This window comes from Lasioglossum baleicum, chromosome 5 (assembly GCF_051020765.1).
Source record: "Lasioglossum baleicum chromosome 5, iyLasBale1, whole genome shotgun sequence".
Lineage (NCBI taxonomy): Eukaryota > Metazoa > Arthropoda > Insecta > Hymenoptera > Halictidae > Lasioglossum > Lasioglossum baleicum.
Genome location: NC_134933.1, coordinates 13,006,284 through 13,028,270, shown reverse-complemented (window position 1 = coordinate 13,028,270; position 21,987 = coordinate 13,006,284). Strand labels below are relative to the sequence as shown.

Below are 21,987 nucleotides of genomic sequence, written 5' to 3'. Positions count from 1 at the left end.
GTTAAATAGAGTACAAATTTCTAAATATATGTATATCTTACAAAACTGTTGAAAAATCTATGAAATCATAAATAATCTGAAATTTAATATCAGTAACGAACACTGTAAAATACATTTAAATTTTCGTTATTTTCAATTCGGTTGAAACGACATGAATTTCAGCGATTTGTTAATTATTGTTCGATGGAATTAATATATACCATCGAATTCCCAACCAATTATTTTTGCAATTTCCAATTGAAAAATGACCATTAATATTGAGTTCAAAATAAACGCTGCGTGAATTAAATTAATGTTCAAATCTCTGGAATTAATGAAGAAGAGCAGAGAAGTGCATTGATTGAAGAAATGTTGGAAACTTTTGTGATATAATCTTTTTATATTAAATGAATTTCGAACCACCCGGAAATATCGATATCGGCGTATGATCTGAATAGTGGCTAATTAAAATTTTGGCATACCTTGTTGGAGTTTTGTCCCATATCGAGCTCCCGATTATAACGTTTCTCGCCATAGATCCAATCTTGCACAACCTTCTGAATTTCTGGCTTCTCCGGGTCCACTAATCGAAAGGCAGTGATATTGGTCCCGCCGTGCTTGAATTCCTCCAGGTCGACGCTGTGCAGGTCCTGCAAGGAATTTAGATCACTTTATGAATCTCTCGAAGGTATAGCCGTCTTTTTGCATGCTGTTCGCCAGGGACTTTTATTACTCTTGATCTATAAACGTTTAATATCAGCTCTGCATCGTCTCCTGCGAATCACAGATTTGTAGAACGTTCTACACTGTGGCTGAAAAAATTTGTCACGTTGCCAATATCTCCAAGTATCATTATTATATAGGGTCAGGGACTGCGGAATTTGTGAACTCATTCTTAAATCGTTCTGGGATTCACGATTATTTGCATTACAGAACAGTGATTACAGAATCACAGCGTAAATTCAGAGAAACCCAAGGTTTACAACAAGAACTGAATGCGTTTAGAACAACCAAGGAAGATTAACATGCCAACAAACTTACGAGCAGTATGTTTTACATTTTGTATTACTTTTGATTTTATCAAGGAATGCGCAATTTTTCAAATTGCTCCTTCATTAAAAAACCTCCTTTATTTTTAATAACAGCCTGACATATTCTGGGAATCCTGGCAATTAGTTTTTCGAATGTTTCTAATTTGATATTTCTCCATGTTTCTTGTAGAAGTTGCCAAAGATGTCCCTTTAGAAAAATGCATACCGAACATTGTGGACATAAGAAAATGCTGAAATCTGTTAAGAAATACTATACAGCTAATTAATATTTGATATAATAATTTAAGTGTTTAAGTAATGTGCATACACAATTGGGTCCAATTTTGAAAAAGTTATTCGTTTTTAAAAGGTGTACGAATATTTAATATCGAATCTCGCATCCATGGATCAGAATATGGATTCCGGCATAATCGATTTCGCCCGGGGGAAAATCCATCTGTTATCTTTCCACAAACCTCGCCAGGACGATCTATGCAATAGCATTCAATTTAATCGCCCCCTGCCCGCATAGTCTAATCCCGTGTTGTCCGAGCTTTGCCCGCGAGTAAATCGTGCTTCCACTACTCCAGCTCTGTTGTCTAGGGAACCAAGACGCTAAGCATGACGCGATCCACCGGCATCTGCGTTGAACGCAGGGATCTGAATACTCGGCCCTGCGCTGGGGCCGTTGTCCTTTACTAGCAATGATGAATGGAGGGAGTTGAGAGCGGGGAAGGGGCCCCACCCGTGAACAGAACGGTCTAATCTGTGAAGACTAGGACGGGATCAAGTTCAATGTACAGAGTGTGCTGAAAATCCTGCTATAAACCGACGGAAAGATGATTCTTTATGTTAAAATCAGTCTATAATGTAGAATGAGACTTTATCGTGCAGGTCTTCGTTTTCGAGAAAATCAATTTTAAAGTTCATTCCAAACGATATTGCTCAGTTTCTTCTATAAGATCATTTCCATAGGTGTGGAGATTGAAGCTTCCTCTTTAACGACGTTCTAAAACTTGATACACGGTTTGCACATAGCGAAAGAAACTTCTGGAACAACCTAATCCTTGGCCCTACCTTTAAGGGGGTAGACTTCAATTTCTAGGATTGCAAGGGTGCGGGATATGCGCTTTCTCATTTCTCGATAATACAAAGATGGGGGTTTTCTGTAGTGAAAAGCGCTAGATGAAAGATCAATCTAGGCCGCGATCGCCCTCAAAAGTCCTATTTTTACGCCTCGTGAACGTAAAAATAGGACTTTTGAGGGCGATTGCGGCCTACATTGATCTTTCATCTAGCCCTTTTCACTACTGAAAAACCTCATCGCATGCATTATCGAGAAATGAGAAAGCGCATCCTGTCACCCGCTTAAAGATCGATCGTGTCTTCGCTCGCACCTGTCCCAGGTCCGATAATGCTTGACCGACCACACAGTGTCTATCAGCAGAAATAGAGACATCTCGGGAATAGAATAGACCGAATAGGCTCCTCGGGTAGACTACATATCTACATCGCGGTGGCAGCGGTCGTGATTTAAGGTTGTCCGGCCTGAAAGCACAACTCCGTCCACCTTTTCGAATGCTCAAGCAGCTCGAGAGCGTGGCCATTTATTATCCTTTGTCCCACGACCGTGCCACCATAGATAAGTTCACTATTCCCGATCCACTGGCTTCACGAGTTCTCCGATCGACGAGCAAGACGCTACATCGAGACCAGCGCCGACCGATTCGCTCGGTGATCGATGATCGCCACGCCTCGGGATGTCCGTTCATTCTTCACGAGACTGTCGTGACGCTGCCCCAAGCGAATCGATAAAATCATCTGAATTTGACTGATCAAACATATGGAATTCCAAGTACAAATTCAACGTAAAAATGCGATTTGTTTGCCGAGGCAGCAATCGATAGAGCGATCTCGAGATGCCAGAGTATTTGAAGTTGATCCTCGTATAGTAGAGAGGATTGTGTAACTTTGACAGATATAGAACTCTTTTAATAGGTACTCGGCAACTAGGGCAAACTGTGCTTTCGATTTTTCCGAGAGGTAATTGTTAACTGAATCTTATCAACTTTCTTATCCTAACTTTTATCCTGGTCCTATTCTCCGCGGCATACCCCAACGATATCTGAAACGTTGGATGTCGGGAAAATGGGATTGTTAACCCTCATCCGTCCCTCATTTCAAGAACTGAATCTATCCCTCGGTGTCAAATTAACAGAGTGATAAAAAGTCGATAAAATAACAAGGTAAACGGTTACTTTTCGTTCATTTTTTTATTCGAACTGATGAGTTAACATTTACATCTTAGGTTTTTGTGGTTATATGTTCCGCATTAAATAAATAAGTCACCAAGTTTCGGACAAATTTACCTACAAATAACAGAACATTATAACTTATTTTGGGAAATCTGTGTTAAATTGACACGAGGGACGGATGAGGGTTAAGCAATGTCAAGTTTCTCGAACAAATGTTCATCGATCCAGAGATTAGTTTTCTTGCACCCTGTACTGTTGGAATGCTACCGAGCGTAGCGCATCGTCTAAATCATTCTGGTGTTCACGGCACGGGGGAACAAGCTAACAATTCCCAAGTAAGCCATCCGTCTGAAGTCTCTACAAGTCTCGCCCGGCGAACTTGAACCATCGATGAATTAGCTTTCGCTTATTAACCTCGGTCCACGAGCCACTGATTCCGGACACGGAATTATGGCTGGCTCGCAGACCACCCCCGCGTTCCGTGGCCACAAATTTCGGCGTGTCCTCCGAATCCAGCAACGGCGACGTATTATCGCATCCCGTTGGTCATTACGGTTATTATGCCCCGTTACGGTTATGATGATTGTTATCGTCGTTATAGCCCGGCGTTGCCATTAAGCTTCTTATTACGAGCGTTTAGTAGGCGTAACGTCGTGGTACGAGCGCCCGCTCCTTATTACAGCCGAGTTATTTAACCGGTACACCACCGCGTTTTCCTTTCCGTTTCCGTCTTCTTTTTTCTCCCCAGCTCCTCGAAAACCTCAAGGAGCCAGCCGCGTTTTAATTATCCCACGCGCGGATCGTTCGTCGTTATCGATAATAAGATCGGTTTTTCGGACCGACCGGACCGTTTAACAAGAACACAATCCACGCCATCACCCGCTTATCCGTGTTTGTTTAACGTCGACGCGATGGAATCTGGGTCGGACCTTCTTGTTCAATCCTCCGATACGCTGTCCCGACAATCTCTCACCCAATTGATACCCAACGATTTTATCGGCATTAATGTTCAATCGACGTCCCATGCGTTACCGCTACTTGTAACACAATTATCATTTACCATTACACTCGAGCTATCGACGATTAATCCATTACACCTGTTCTGAAACCATTCATGTTATGGATATGAAATTGATATAATACCTGATACAATTCTTAAACGTGTAGTAATTGATTAAATACCACCGTATTCAATAACGTAAACAATATTGTGAATAATGGTACAGCAATTTTTAACTTGTTCTAACGTGTTTTAACGTGTAAGCAATGGTAAACCTGTCGCCAATGATGGCGTCAGTGGCAATCATCATTGCAATTGCTAGACGCACACGCAGTCCTTCTTTGAACAGTTTTTTAAACAGATAAAACGTTATGGGGATGATTGAATTTCTTTGGTTTTATAGATGTCTGATATGCATATGGCATTATTATATAGTCTCATGTCTTGCGACTCACAGTTGGAAGTTTGATCGAATGTAATGTTGAGTTCCGACGGAAGAATTTTCAGGCGCGTCGCGTATGAACAGAACGAATCGAGATATGACTGTTGAGCCAAGCATCGATCGATAGCCATCATTCTCTGTGATTTACGTAGCCCGACGCGTTCCACATACCTAGCCTCCGCTTGTCTTACCCGAGGAGGACATCCGCGCGAGTCGAAGAGAAATGCCGCGTACACGCTTTGAATGCGAATTCTGAATACTTGCGTAACGCCTCTGAAAATTCGGGTCAGAGATCGCGTAAAATATTCTCCACGTATGTAGGATAGTAGAAACCTCGTTAAACCATTTAAAAGTGAGCCAGCAAAAGACATTTAAAAACGTACGTTCGACCAAATAGCATGATTTCCGTCATCATTCGATCGTCAACAAGGTTTAAGTATTCAGCATTAAATTACTTATTTCCTTTAACGACTACGATATGCATTATAATACGACTTTCCACTCAAAGTGCCATAAAACCGTAATAAAAAGTCAAATATTAAATTTTATGAGGTCGTTGAAAAGGAGAGACTACATTCTTCGAGTACGTAATGGTTTGAATATTAAAGAATAGAATATTTAAGAATAAAACGTAACTTCGCTTTGTCGGAAAAACGTTCTCGGAAAAGCCGAATCGACAAAGTGAAAATTAAGGCTTCCCCTTCAAAATTAGTCGAGATGAATTATAATCTCTGTAGTTAGCCATTATAAACTTTCCGTTAAACTTCACCTGAGGAAACCAGAAATTTATTGAAATTATCAAACATAATCCTGTAGACTCTGACGAGAATATGCCGAAAATCAAAGTTTCAATCTTAGGACTCCACTGGTTGAAAAGTTATGAGCGTTTAAAGTTTAGAGACTTCCACCGTTTTCGATCAATAAGGGCGCCGCCATGTTAGCTAGATGGCAGCACAAGCGTGCACTACTGCCGATAAGGCAGATTTCCTTCCTGATAAAATCAGTTAGAAGTTGATCGATTGAGTTCAGTTACTTTTTAAACCGATTTTTACAGGTTGATGGATGCAACAGAATTTCCTGTCGATCCGAATGACAGAGGACCGTTTGATAGCCGTGTATGAAAAATAAATATCTGCAAGACAGATCGTCGTCGCCGTGTAGACAGAGTTAGTTTTAAATTATGTTACCAGCATATCGTTCATCCATTCACTATTGTTCGCTGCGAAATGTAATGCACTCCGGGTGCAATTACCCATACCTCCATCTTGCTCGGGCTGTTCGAACCGCTGTGCTGGCTGTTTGAACACGAGATTCCATAATGTTGTAAACATTAGAAGAGCCAAACAATGCTGCGCTGTGCGAACGTGATGTTTAACTGGCAACCAGCATTCACGCAGAAAATCATTATTCACGAACAAATGTTTGTCAATTTTTCTACTTAGCGAGATAATCAAACTTTGATGAAACGCCGTGCTCGAGACGAAAGAAATCACTGGAAGTGTGTGTCGGCAATGAAAAACTGATTAAACACTGCTCTGAGCTGTCTTCTCTTTTTAAAAATTTTCTCTCGTATATTAGATTTCTTTGTACGAGTACGTTTTTCGCTATTACGCGAGCTCTTTGCGAGTAATGACTTTTTAACATTGATGAGGAAAACAATTGCTTTTATAATTTATTTTTAACGAGGGAACACGTCAAATTGAAATTCTCCAATTATTATGAAACTTTAATACGAGTTAATACAAGCTAATAGGATAATGAAATCAATAATACAACAGGATTTAACGAGCGAAATTGTGGAGTTTTGGGTAATTAATTCACCAGTGTAAACACATTTTAATAAATTTAAATTAATTTTGATAGTTTTCTTATTGCTAGTGAAACTGAATATTGGCGATTTATAATGACAATTTGTTTCCAGTCGTCAATCGAAATGTTCCAATCAAAGCTTGATTTGTAATCGAAATCTTGTGTGCTGGATGCGTCTTAAACTGTCCGACGCGCGACGCGACGTCGCGACGGCTGGGATTACGTGAGCAAGACATTTTCGCAGCGTTAATTGCTATTAAATCCGTAAAACCGGAGACAGTCCCTAGCAAACAACATAACCTTCCAATTATTATTCTTCTGTCCCTGCAGGCACTCTGACTTACATCTCGATTACCTCACCGCGCCGCGGAGATGCTTCGAAGGAGTCGGCTAACCGTGAATAACGATAAATTGCTAATTACCCCGAGGCAGACTTTCGCTCTGAACTTCGGAGGAAGTATAGAAAATTTCCCCTTTCCACGGAAACCGAGAGAAGATAAGTACGCGAAAGGAAGACTCCGCCAAGGTTCCACCATGTTTTTTAAATCATCAGGAAATTATTATTACGCATTGTTTCACTATTCTACCTTTTAAACGAAGAATCTTCCGCGACGGTGTATTTCGCCTCGAAGCAAGAAGAAGCATTAACTGCGAAAACTTCCACTGAAATTTTCTCGAAACTTCCTCTTCGAGGAAATCGAATTTAAAATTTTTTTGAGTATCAAACTTCACAATTTTCTCGAAAATGTTCGAACTTTCAATTTCCCAATCTCACGAATGCCCATCACGTTAAATTTTCAGCTCTCGACATTGCTGGAGTCTCGAGCTTTTAAAATTACCAGGCTTCACTTTTAACAAGGCTAAAACAAAATTCAATTTCTCCCTTCCGATCTAATTTTTTTTCTACTTTCTAATTTTTAAATGAACTAAAACAATGTTAAATGTGTTCACTGTTTTGCATTTGTTCTATTCTATGCAGCATTTCCTCTAAAATCACCAACGTTTTTCCACGATCTCCTCGCAATATCACCGTCGATTTAAGTCTGTTTTACGTGGCACATTATTTATTAAATGACTTGATAAACGCACGAAGGAACACGTTCCGATTTAATTTTTTTTCTTCTTTCTAATTTTTAAGTGTACTAAAAGAATTACAAATGTGTTCACTGTTTTGCATTTGTTCTATTCTATGCAGCATTTCCTCTAAAATCACCAACGTTTTTCCACGATCTCCTCGCAATATCACCGTCGATTTAAGTCTGTTTTACGTGGCACATTATTTATTGAACGTCTTGATAAACGCGCGAAGGAATACGTCCCGAGGCAAACGAATTTTCCAATTACGACCGAGGGATTCGAGAGTGAAACCGATGGCCTCCGGTCAGATAGTCTGAACTTATTCCCAGGGAACTGAGAACACTCTTTTATCCCTCATTTCCGATCGCACGGTGAATCATTTTCCAGGCGTATTCGCCGAATAATTGTACGCTGCGTGTTAGACGAGATCGCTACAAATTGCCGCTGTATTACGTGTAATTTATAATTACAAGTCAGGCAACGATCCGCGGCCGGTGTTTTCTCGTTGTCTCGACTTATTTCGAACAAGGTCCCCGAGGATCCTGTACAAGAAAGGAAGTCGACCGTATTCTCTTCGTCTTGTTCCTATTTTTAATGGAAGATCACCGTAACGCTGGCCCCGAGTATCGATCGTTATGTATTTAATCGGTGCTCCGTTTGGTTTAGCGGCGCTTAATGCCGATCATGGACTGGATAATTAAGGAAAGATGAGATACAGATAGATAAGCAGGGCGATTCGAGCGCTAACCGTACCTTTTAGTCACGGTTATAGTCGCAACGATGGTAATGTTCACGATGCTACCACGATATCGGTGTTGCTATGGAAGATTCAGGCCATTGCGATGGTATCCTTATGTTCGTAAAAGACCAGGGTTGAACGCATCTATGCCTTCGTTATCGCTCTTATTATGTTGTTACTCGACATTTTTTCTCTAATTATTTTTCAACTACGGCGAATATAGATTTCGTTCCGAGCAACTGGAATTACGTAGCTTATTAACGTGTTGTAACTGGTGAATTTTAATGAAGGTACCTCAGGTGGCTCGTCAATGTTTCAACTAATAACAGATATCAATTTTTGTGTTTGGAATACATTTTTGGAGCAGGAAAGAAGATTTTCAAGTTTTTAATTAAAGCGTGTATTAAGACAAATTCAACCATCCATTCAATGTCCGGAATTAAAAAATATTTCATATCATATTTACTAATATTTCGTGGTAAGACTGTACAGCACGTTTAATTACTGGTTTTGGGTTGTTATCGATCGAGGTAGTATTTATTTCAGATATTAATAGGACAGGGTGATTTCAATACATGAAAACCTTTCATTAATATCCTGGCGCAAGGTAGAAAAGATGGTGGATGTAGTATATTTATTACGCGAGCATAAAATTCAGAGAAGTAATAATATTATTTTCTTTGTAAACCGCTTCAATCGAACGAAATACTGAAGCATTATTAAAAATCTTCCTTGCAATCTTGTTAATTACATTCTATATGTAATATACTTTACACCGAGTTGTTTATCATTGCCTAAGCTGTGCTTTGGTTCGTCGGCATCAGTGAATCACTGCGAGTAGCTACCTCGTAATGATATTGCATCAATACTACACGAGACGATGTCACAAGGATTTTACTAATTCCAGTGACATGTCATTTCAATACCCGTTTGATGCTCTAACATGATCTGGGGAATTGATACATATTGGCACTATGTATATGCTATTGAATTGGTGCCATCGGTATCTCCCAATAGCCTGTACACTATGAAATGAATGATCTAAGGAAATTAACTGCAAATTTTATGGATTTATGACAGAAATCAGTAGATTAAATTTATCCCCTTGCCCTACAATGTCGTGTCAGACTTGTGATGAAGATTCAGAACAGAGCCTAATAAATATATACATACATATATGTATGTTATTAATTTCCTTTAAACCGAGATGAAATTCTATTTCGGTTTTATTAAGGCATAGTTATTGGAGAACATGTAGACATACAATAGATATAAATTTTCTCCTTTTTTAGGAAATTACGAACTGCAAAAAGAGTTCTAATCTCTGAAATCGTAAAATAAATCGTAGAGCAAGGGGTTAAAGTAGTACGACATGATTTATAGTTTATTAAAAAACTAGTTTCACTGGTTCAATTTTGTTCCTCACTGTACCATTCTTTCAAACTGGATCACTTTGCTCTACATACAACGAAAATATTCAAGCTGGACAAAGTTATAGGCGCATCCAATATAATCCGGAGAATAAAAAGAAGCTGCGAAGCTTTAAGAGGTAGTAAAACTTTTCTTTCGGAGGCAAGCTGTCGCACGACATGATATGTCGCGATCCGATGCATCCGTGTTTCAAGAACTTTATTCGGATGTTTCTGTGATACCATGTTAAGAGGATAGTTGGAAAAGATAAAATATAAAGGGCCGATCGGCGATATTGCAACAATTGTAGCCTACAGCGATTCTATGTTCTGAGAGACCCTTCCCTGCACGAACCCGAATGGCAGACTGTTCTCGAACCTCGAGGACATACCCTCCGCGTCGAACAATGACGAAGAGGGCCCAGTCCCAGTCCCTTACGTGCATTAATGCAGGAACGTGATCGGGGAAATCGACGGAGCAACGAGAAACTCCGTTACAGATAAACATACACACGAGGCTACTCCGAATTTGCATCGTTCTATAAACTGGTTTAATGTAACACGGTCTTCGGGCCTTAATGGATCGTCCTGAGCTGACGAGTGATTCCATGTAAAACTGAAGTGGAGCAAAATGTTCCGGCGTTAAAGGATTCCGTGTGCAGTTTGCGAGGAAATTCGCGAGAGGCGAGTGCACGCGCTAAAGTTGAATTTTTCATGGTCCTCGCAGGTGAATATGCCCTTTGAATCGATAGGGATTCGATCAGCAGATTTCTTACTAAAATATCATGACGTCACCTGCAAGAATACCCAATGAAAAATAGAGATTTCTAATATGAAATTTTATAAGCGACCTTCGCGAAGCTTCTCAAGGTCACTACAATGTCAAACAAATTAAACCACCATTAGACTGCGGATTTCGTGCATTTATAAGTTTATAATTTTACATAAAGATTTTGTTGTACCACACATATTTCTTAAGTTGTGGAATTTCGTGAAGGAAACGAGCATTCCAACGCTCGACGGGCCGGGAGGAAATAATATCGCGGTTAGAGAACGTATTCAATAAGAACGTACAATATTTTTTCTCGGCATCCCGTATTCGTTTCCCGGGCAACGTCGGAACGAACAAGCCGCGTAATTTAAGTCTAATAAAACGCGGTGCGTTCATCGCGTTACACGAGTACCTCTGTCGACGCCGGAGCTCTGGCACGATTCTCGCCTGAAAGTTCCATTAAACTCCCGGCCAGTGGAGCCAGCCAGGCAGCCAGGCAGGCTAGGCAGTCAGGCAGAGAAGCACGGAGCCTCACGTTCACCCCGTTAACGTTGATTCGAGCGACGGAGGCCACGGACAAACGACAGCGGAAGCCAATCTAACCGACAGCCAGGCTGTGTCTGTGCGGTTTATCGATTCCTTCTCGCGTTCTTATCGATAATTTACCACGACTCTCTGGCCCGGGGACTTATCGATTCCGATCACGAACGCCGTGCCGGCCAGCGCGCTCTGGGAAACCGTTCCGGAAAAAAGATTGCCGAGTGATAAACGAGTCAGCTCCGGTGATAATTAGTTTATGTGCGTAACCCTCACGCACGGACATGACAGTTCTAATTTCAGACGGCCTGGCGATGAGTAACCTATACACCGTATCCAACGACGACGACGGGGAAAGACCGCCAGGGGACGAGGAGCCAGCCGTTAATTACATTCCCATTTAATTAAAAGACTCACCAGAGAGGTGATGAGGTAGCTGTGATAGTCGCTCATCATCCCTATTTGCTGCGCCTGCTTCAACACGTCGTAAATCCTCTCGGTGGAGCAATCCAGTACAATATGCGACTCCGCGGAGTTTTTTATCTGCTTCAGCAACGGCCTGGAACGGAAAGAGAACGGATCGTGCATTAGTACGTGCAGTGCGTACATTCGCCTCCTGGGTATTTCAAGAATATGCGTTCACCTGCCGCGGGGAGACGAGGGATATGTTATTTTCATTATTCACGGGGTAGACTTGTCTTTCCAGGATCGCAAGGGTGCGGGATATGCGCCTTCTCATTTCTCGATAATACAGAGATGGGGTTTTTCAGTAGTCAAACGCGATAGATAGAAGATCAATCTAGGCCGCGATCGCCCTCAAAAGTCCTATTTTTACGTTTACGAGTTGTAATTTGCGTTATTCGGAAGCATACAACAGCGCACGTAGCTATTTTCATAAAGCTGAAGAATAATGCAAATTACGCCTCGTAAGCGTAAAAATAGGACTTATCTAGCGAAAAACAAATGAGAAGGCACATCCCTTCACCAGTGCCGCTGTCTTTCCTAGCAGAGTGAAAGAGATGGGGGAACAATGTTCTTCGAGAAGCGATAAATATGGATCGTATTGGTGGAAAGTAACCGACAAGGAAATCCTCTTTTCTAATAGGAGTCGTAGACATTTATTAGTTTCCGTGGGAAATGTCGGATTTTAGAACGAATCCATCGATATAGATAAAGCTGGAAACTTTAGTTCGATCTACTGCTTCTAAAAGTTTCAGGATTATCAATCTGAAGGAACGCTATTCGACACGTGACGTTCGCAATTTCGCTATTTACTTAAAGATTGTTGAATTATTTGGAAGTAGTAATACACAGAAGAATAAGATTGTTTTAGTATTCTGTGAAGAGCACAGGTGCGTTACAGTCAATAAAACATTTTAACTGCGAAGATAAAGTTTTCCGGTCAAAGTATTGATCGAATCCATCACTCCGCCATTAGTTCCACGGACCTTTTACGGTGCGTTATTTCTTTTGACAGTAAAAAGATTTCGCGAAAGCTCCGAATAAATTACAATGAACGATGAAGAGAGACTATATGCACGTTTGAAATTCCTGTTTACGTTTATATTCGCAAATTTTAAGACAGGCTCAAAGGTAAATTTAATTAAATTGCGTCCAGATATAATACTTGAAAGACCAGCGGATGCTTTCAACTGCAAAACAATAATAAAAAGAATTTTTCATTCTGAAATGATGGAATGAGGAGAATGAAATAACGAACATTAAGCGGCGAAAATGAGACGCCATGCAAAACATTTTTCTAAACAGTGTGCACGTCGATTTCGCGTCGGTTTAACAATGGTGAAAATAACGTACATGTTTTCCGAAATTGTTTTCGTGTATTTGAAACAATTTACGACTAGTTACGAGTGTTTTCATGCCGAATTTCGTAATGTACCCAATACTATTGTATGCACCGCACCGCAAACTCTGTGGGGAGTTTTAAAACAGTTCCAGTGACACCAACCGACCAATAACTCGATATCAATCGCAGGGTTAACGCAATGGAACAGGACACAACCAGAAACAACCTTAATGCAGTTTGCGCTTCGTAAACAATTTAACCGACACAGTTCAGCCGGTAGGTAAACCGACAACTAGGTTTAACTATTCACGAAGCAGCGCATCAATAATTTTCAACATTGTCCACGTGCTCAACGCGGATCCCGCGGATCTGGGACGAATCCACCGCGATCAGAATCCGATTATTCGGTACCTATGCGACGGTGCATCGCGACGTTGCACGTGTAAGCGGTTGCATGAAACCAGACACGCGTGATACGCTTTAAAAGTTGAAGAGTTCCGGTGGAAGTGACCGAAATGGAAGGACGGATCGGACAGGGAACAACTCGAAATTCTCTGAATCCCCTATGACCTTTTCAGGTGATCGAAGCCTACCCCGAAAACCTGGCAGAAACTGAAAATATATAAAATTTTGAAAAAAAAATTTTTCGCAGAAAATAAAGATTATTTTGATTTTTTAAATATTGAAATGCATTTTTGATGTCATGATATTATAGCTGACGTTAACACTAAACCTACCGAGTCTTAAAAAGTAACTGGTACATGTTTTCCCTTATCAAAATGACAAGATTGATTTTATTCAGACTTTGTGCGACTCCTATCATAATACGTGCTTTAAAGATATTTATACAATCAATTCTTATAAAATCATTTTTATTATTTCAATAATTGTAAATTAATACATCTGGAACCGGTCATTTTGACCAATGGTGGTAGGTTTAGTGTTAACACGAATTGAACGATCTACGATATTATGACCTTGAGTTCACAAATGACGCTAAAATATTTATTTCCGACTTTTCTGTGCGGCAGAAGAATTACTGCGGTTCAGAGGCGACTTTGAGCGGTTGGTTTGGCGATCGATCGCTCGGATGTCATAATCGAGGCCTGTTCCGAGACGTGGAACAGATGTAACGTCTGATTACGGATCAAACGGAGCGCTGAGTCCGTTCTAGCGAGCTCTCAGTCCGTGGGATGAGTAACTTCCGATTCCGGAGATATTCCAGCGGCAAGTGTACTTCTCTGATCAAAATTTCATATCGCAAGCCCAGGCGGCTACAGGTCTAGCGAAACCGTCGTTCGCTCGGCCCCGCTTCCTCTCATCCAACATGCACGATAATGCGAATCTCCTTATGCACTCCGTGGAAGTTGGACTGCCCCTCATTGCGGGAATTTTTCATGCGGCCTGTATAATTTACGAAAAAGTCGCTTTTACCCGCGTCGTTCCGGCCTTCTTAGGGCGCTGGCTTTCGTCGAATTCACCGTAACAATGGAACGCGCACGTGCCATCGCCAGAAACAGCGAGAAGCTACATACCAAAGAATTCAGGTGAGAAACGCTCCGCACTTTTGGTTTTATAACGGCGAAACTGTCTGTCGCAGAATTCTTCGTGATTGGCTGGATTTATAAGGGTGTATCGCGACCGACCGAACCGGTAAGCTAGATTTATTGTTGCAGAATCTCGCCAACGCGAACTCCCGCTGACTGAACAAGAGCCGCTCTTTAGTCGAATTTGAGAGCTATTAATTCGGCCATTAGGAAGTTTGAATGGAGACGATAAATCTGGCCAGCGGCCGCTTTTCTTCGAAGACGCTCGTTGTCGGAGAGCTTCTGTAATAGATAGATCATTGCGAGCTGTTTCTGATTTAACTTCCATTTTTAACGCGTGGCTAATGCGAACAACAGATTCATCATTTGTAGCTATCTGTTTTATGGTACTGTTAAAGTTCAATAAAATCATTTTGAGTGTTACGAACCATGCAATCTTGGGTCTAACACAAGTACAGTAAATCCTCATTCGCCGTCCCACAGCCGTGTTCTGCACGGACGGCAGTCGTATAGGGACACTATTTTTTTATGACTGCGTCTATCGACTTCAATAGAGAGCCGAACATAGAGAATACAGAATGAAATACGGATCGCGTGGCCGAAGCGTGTCGCCGTCGCCGGCACAGTTTAAAGGCTCAAGTGTTCTCACAATGTAATGCCAATTAAAAATGCTTTATTCTTCATTACATATTTTTTTATGGGACTTTCACTAATTTATTTCTGACATTTTCCTCATTAAAATAAGACCGCAAGGAAGGACAGCGTATGGGAAAGAAAGAGAGGCGGACAGTCGCCGTCCCCGGCACAGTTCAAAGATCCGCGTTGTCACTGTCCTTCCTTGCGCCCGGAACTTTCATCGTCGATTAAACCACTAAATACAATTGGAATTATATCGTGTTTGATGTCATTGTAATCAGAAAAATGCCAGAAATAAGTTAGTGAAAGTTCCATAAAAGAATAATGAAAATTAAGAAGTTTGAACATTTCATTCATGGTGTTAATGTAATGGTGTTCACACAGATATACCCGAGCCGAGATCAATCATCGCCGCCCTGCTTGCGCACTGTTGGTCGGCAGTGGAGGGGGTAGACACTGGACAGCGTTCGCACAGGCGACCCCGGACAACAAATGAGAATTTACTGTAGCTAATTATTTGAAATAGTTACTATCTGAGGGTCTTCTCGTTTTCCAAATCTGCGCCAGTTATTCTGAAAGGGCCAACGACAGTAGCTTAATCATTAAACTGAAAGCTGGAGCACGGTCGGCGAGGCTAGTGGATAACAGCACACTCTGTATATCATTACAGGGTCCGAGTGAATTGTGCTTTAATTGCCAGGAGGATCAGCGCGTGCACGAAAGTCAAGGTGCAATATCCAAGGGAGGATTCCCAGACGTAGCTTTTCCTGTGTTACGGAACGTCTCGGTGGTATTGTCCGGAAGCGATTCGGCAATTACAGGAATTCCGTGGTTCAGTAACCCGGGAGTATTGTCAGCAAGTCTCTTATTTCACGATCCTGCCAATAGAACTGAGAGAACATAGGATAGACAAACGTCGTTCGATATCGATGCATATAATATGGGACCTTGAGTCACCTTGAGTAATTATGGTTTGTGAGTATGATGCTGCAAGCACAGAGGTTGTGTTTGAATAAGTCAATGGTGAAATCATTATGTTTTGGAAGAGTTTACAATGTTTGAACGCAGTGGAAAGTAGAGGCGCGGGTATGTAGTTACATTTTCTCGTATAAGACCTTCAATCACCTCGTATATGAGTAAGTCAATGATAAAATCATTGTATTTTCGAAGATTTTGCAATGTTTGAACGCAGTGGAAAATAGGAGCGCGCGGGTATTTAGACTCATTTTTTCGTATGTGACCGCCAATGACCTTGTGTATGAGTCAGTTAATAATAAAATCATTGTATTTCGGAAAATTTTGTGATGTTGTACGAAGTGGAAAATTGAAGCGGGTATTTAGTCTCATTCTCTCGTATGAGACCTTCAATCACCTTGTGTATGAGTAAGTGAATGGTAAAATTATTGTATTTCGGAAGATTTGTGATGTTGAACGCAGTGGAAAACAAGAGCCGGGTATTTCTATCTCATTTTAGATACGAAACAACGTTGGTGTGCAATATGAAACTCCTCGTATATGAACACTTTCCTCGCCCAATTACTTCGCACAATAGAGGTTCTACTGTAACAGTAAACGCATCAGTATACATACGTTCATATAAATTTTTCCCTCTAGAATGCCTATTCGTTCCCCAGTGGCGGCGGTATTCTCTTTGAGCCCCGTGCAACGATCAGGCCGTTACAACACCGCAGCGTGGCGTTCCTTTAAAAATGCATGTCCACTTTGTAACGCGCTCCCGTTTAAGCTTGACTCGGGCGCACATACACGCGTGGAAGTCCGACGGTTGGTTCGCGTCGTTGCTTCTTTATTCAAAAGCGGTTTCGCGTGACTTCCGGCCCGACGAATCCTCGACCGGGGCGGGGTCGTCGCCGCCAAAACCGTCGCGTTAAGCTCTCCCGAGACGTTTGAACAGCCTCGATTTTACTGCAGATCGAACGATCTTACCGGGTCGCCGAATAGTCCGCCAGACTAAACAATGTATCACGGTTCATCTCGCTTTACGAGTACTCGTAAACCAGCGTTTCCGGTGAGAAAGAGAGAGAAGGAAGTGTTCGAGGAATCGTTCAAGCCCGCGGAACTTTTACGGGCTGCTCGGACAGAGACTGTTAATCGAAGTTCGCGGGCCCTGACAGCCCGGGCTTATTTCGAGCGAAACCCGGGAACAAGGGGCATAAAGTTTGCATTGGGAATGATAAGGAATCGATAAGACGCCAGGAGGAGATCGAACGAGTTCCACGATCGCTCCCGTTCTCTTCTCTTTTCGTCCTTCTTCTCATCCCAGCTCCTCAACCTTAACTTAATACCATCATCGAAGCTCTATTCTCAAAAGGCTCGAACGGTCCAGCGTAAGCCAAGCAACGTCTCTTATTTCTTTTCCTTCGACTCTCTCTTCTCTCTTCCCCGTCAACTTCTTCCCTCTACCCGTGCCACTTTACTTGGCTCGTCACCGTTTCTAGATGGCTTTCAAGATACCTCCCGAGATAGTAGTCCTCTACTGGGAGGATAGGCTGCTGCGACCGAAAGATACTGCCGCGAAATCGCTGGCGACAAGCCCAGTCCCACGGAATTTTTTAATCCGGTGGGATGGGCAGAGAGAAAGGGAAGAAGAAAGCAAGGGATGCAGGTCGGATGAAGGATCGAACTCTGGGACTGGCGCGGCATGACGCGATAGAAGTTCTACGCGCGATCAACGAAGAAAGAATAGATAAAAGATGGATTGTTCCGCGGGCTACGGCCATGGCGGTAATCAACGCGTTCGTTACACACGCCCGTGTAATCAGATCCCCGGTTGGATATTGAGATTGATGACTGGTTTAATTATTGCACGGCCAACTGCATCGAATCAATCTGCTCGGTGTCATTTAAGCCAGGTTTGTTATCTAACTTCGTGCGGAGACTTGATTTAATTTTAGGGTATTAGCTTGGCGAGAAAATATGTGATGCGTGCAAAATGTTCAGAGATTTTGTTTATAATCATTCATGTCACACATGTACGTCAATGAAATAAATCCTTTCATAATTGTTTAATAGAATGTACAAACGTCGGTAGCGAGAAAGAGAACTTGTTAATATATTCGCGGAAAATGTAAATAAAAGAAAGAGCTTCTCTCTTGGCTCTCCGCAAAGTTTCTGAAAAAGAGCTAGCGACGAGAAGAGAATTATAAAGTGAAATGCTTTAATATCGAATCGTAAAGATCGGGGATCTTTAATAAATGAGAATAATTATTGTCAGAATTGCGAAATTTATCGTTGCAGTAAGAAAGTAAGCGCCACATAAATTGATATTAAAGACAGTCTGCGGGGCGAAGTATTAACGGCACCCGGATAGCGAGCGTCGATACCGGGTACTTTTATGGTTGTGGAATGCGATCGTTCAGATTCGAGAATTATATTGAAATCTTCAGCTTCGTATGTGTAAACGTGTACAGTTAGAAATACGATTGTGAAATTGAAGCAATGTGATCTTTGGAATTGTGACTACGACCTCTGGCTTACAGGAGACAATGATGTTGAATAGTATAATAGTAGCATAGAAACTCCAGATGCTAGGATGACCACTGAATCACTAAGGATCTCTCAATCTTCAGAGTAAATACTAATTTACATCTCGAGTCGTGACGAGCGATGCTAATGGTCCCTTAATCCGCAGAGTTAACAGTAATCAAGTCTAGAATCCCAAGATGAAATACGTGCAGTAAAACAACTTTGGTTCGCTTTGAACCGCGAATATTATTTTTCCAACATTCCGGCGTTTATAAAACTTCAGGAATCAGCAGTAATAATTTTTATACTTTCAACAGCTCATAATATCCTATTATACATCATTAGACTGCGGATCTTTATGCAAAATAAAAATTTTCTTTGTGAATTGCAATAAACTGGAGTGAAATAGAAATTTATTTTCTTTCTTGATATGTTCAATAGATTGAAAATAATACACCAGTCTTTTAAGATTCTTCTAATATTTTTACTGTTTTAAATTACACCTACTCATTATTGTCATAAATGCATATAATCCGCTGTCTATACATCATATATGAACAGGCTTTCGAGATTTTCGTTTGGCTTGAGGCACGCACGCGATCATGGTCTGTCTCATCGACACGGTCGTGTGGACTCTAGTACAATAGGCTTTTGTCTATACGTATAATTCTACACAATCAAATTTTGCAAAAACTTTAACAGCTTATATCTCAATAACTATTTGTTTGTGACATGTGGCTCCTTTGAAACTTTTTCTCTTTCTCGATGAATAGAAAGTATTGATGTAAAAACAAACTGTATATTGTATACTAGAATTATTATTTAAGTCATTTTGAATACTCCTATTGAAGCATATAGTAACATATATTGCCGTTTCAACAAATTGTGAATAATAAAATACTAAGCATTCGTAAATCCTGATAATCTATATTAATGTAATTAATTATATCAATAGTAATTATTACAACTATCACTAATAATTATGCTTTATTATGAATAGTTAATTAACAACTAATTAGAATAATTACATTAATTCATAAATTATATACTGTCAATAGACAATATTACTGTATTTCATATAAACTGAAATCTGTGTAAACTAGTGGTCACTAACATCTCAAGCAACCTAAATTTTTGAAAACCTGAAATGCACAAACGATAAAAATAACAAAAAATCATTTGCAGATTGCAAATTAACGGAAATAACTCGTTGAACATTGTCAAGCACACCATAATGAGTATCTGAATAATTAAAGTGAACATAGATAAGTTCTTGTGTGCCAGCGTTCACCGCACTAATAGGTTTTAAATGTTTAAAAATGAGTAATGCGATCCCGTTGCGACCGAACATGAATTTCTGAATCTCGTCTGCCAATAGCAATGATCCTCGCGAAGGTTCGCATAAATGTTCGCGTCGCTAGACAGAGTTTGGTACTATACATATACTCGAACGGTGGAAACTCGGTCAGACAACTTGTCCGGCAATTTGAAATTCATTTTGTTCCGCCGGTAAACTTCCGTGGTTTCGAGGAAAAGTTATTTTCACCGTTGAATCGCGCGCTCGAAAATTTCTCTCACTTAAAAACAATCGTTAAAATGTGCAAATTCCCGTTCCGGCTGTATTCCGTAGAAGAGGAGTCTTTACGAGCGGGGACTGTCTCAATCAATTCTACTTGTTCGAGTGTCGGAATACGAATCGGTTGATGTAATGCGAAATTCCACGGGGGTGTCGCGTTTGCCAGAAAATGGACAGTTTTACGTAATGGCGAACGTCCGAGCCAGAACAACATTTAATCGCGCCCTACTCTCGATTATCCGGGATACTTAAGGGTCCTTTCCGCATCCGAATCTTTCCAACAATGGTGGAACGTGGCCATAGCTGTTCCCCTTGTCATTATAGTAAAAATGCGAGTGTTATACAAAAGATCCATTAGTCCTCTTCACTAATGTATTCACGTGCGCATCTTCCCATAAACACTTCATTAAAATAGTAATTTTCAGTCAATTTTACAAGATGTTCAATCAAAGGTTTGCATAATTCAAAATTTGCATGTGCAATAAATAATATTTAGGATATAAAATAACGAGAATAGCATAAAATATATTCTTCGTCAAAATGTGTTTCGTTTAGAATCTCCTATATTTCTAATCAATAAATAAGTTCGTATATTTTTGTTGAAACAAGATTCATATAAAATTTGTATTAGATTACTATTTTTAAGATAAACATTTTTTAAATTCAAATTTGACTTGTCTTTTATTACGTCTTCGTAACAGTTCATGATTGAAAAGTCGCCCAATTAAAAGGATAATGATTTATATACTCCAACTCTATTCGTGAAAATGATCACTATGAAAATGGCATGTCAATACAGTTTACAGCCTGAAAGTTGTCGCCCTGTCCCTAATAAAGTCATACAACAAATGATCCCCGTTCAAGTCGAAGCGTTTAATCTGAAGCGGATGAATGTTCAAACGATTTCATAATTCCGTTTCGATTTGCGGGAAGTAGCGGGTCTTTTTCTACGAAAGGAAGGATCCGCATAAATAACCAGCCTTAATTATCGACGATAGAACCTAGCGGAGGAGCACTTTTATATTTAGTACAGTTCTCATCGAGACTCGAGCACTCCTTGAAAAAAAGCTGGAGGAACTTTGAAGCTGGTAAAAACACCAGGTAAACTGTCTCATACACTTCCGTAACCAATTCGTAAACTACCCTTCGCGAAAGTTATGCAAATGATTTTCACAAGTTTTCATCGCGGGCAGAGATAGTAACTTAATGCTAGACTGAGGTTTTTTATGCAAACTAAATGTTATCAACGACTACTAGCGGCGTTGAGTTTATACCAACATGGCGACGCCCATACAAACACGCATAACTTTTGCACCAGTGGATTCCTATTATTAAAACTTGGATTTTCGGCATTTTCTCGTCAAAATTCACAGAATTATATAGAAAAAGTTAAAAAATTTTGGGCCCTTAAAGTAAAGTTTAAAAAACAGACGCGTTCTATAAATTGTATAATAAATTCGTTCTATAAAACGAAACAATAATTCATGTAGTCCCTAACTTTTGATTGGGTAACACTGTATTTCTTTGAGATTGTTTGTTGATCAACATTGACTAATACCACCACTTATGGCGGAGACAAAGTAAATTTGTTGCTGGTTACGGGGTCTTCGTGAAATGATTGGTTATCGATTTGCATCGACCGGAAACGACGAGAAAATTATCACGGGCATTAATCAAACTGATCAATGATGCTCCGATATCGAAGTCCATTACACTGTTTCCACACGAGACTTGCAGACTGCCTTTTAATGAATTATTCGAGCCGCCGCGCCGCGCCGATTGGCTTATATTCTCGGGAGTGTAACTTTTCTGGGGTTTCGTTTCGTCCGACGCGAATTAATATCGGAGAAACATTGAAGCGAAGCTGCGCGAAAACAAAATGGTGTATCAA

General features: G+C 40.6%; 1 protein-coding gene across 4 annotated transcripts in view; it reads right to left on the bottom strand.

Moving 5' to 3' along the window:
• Kair1d (Kainate-type ionotropic glutamate receptor subunit 1D) overlaps positions 1 to 21,987 on the bottom strand; it is a 319,596-nt gene that overhangs the window by 41,418 nt on the left and 256,191 nt on the right. For all 4 annotated transcript variants that reach the window (XM_076424118.1, XM_076424117.1, XM_076424115.1 and 1 more), the window contains exons 6-7: positions 11,468 to 11,609; positions 462 to 629 (exon numbers count right to left, since the gene is read on the bottom strand). In XM_076424118.1, coding sequence (XP_076280233.1) covers positions 462 to 629; positions 11,468 to 11,609 — 310 coding nt within the window. The remainder of the gene's footprint in view (positions 1 to 461; positions 630 to 11,467; positions 11,610 to 21,987) is intronic.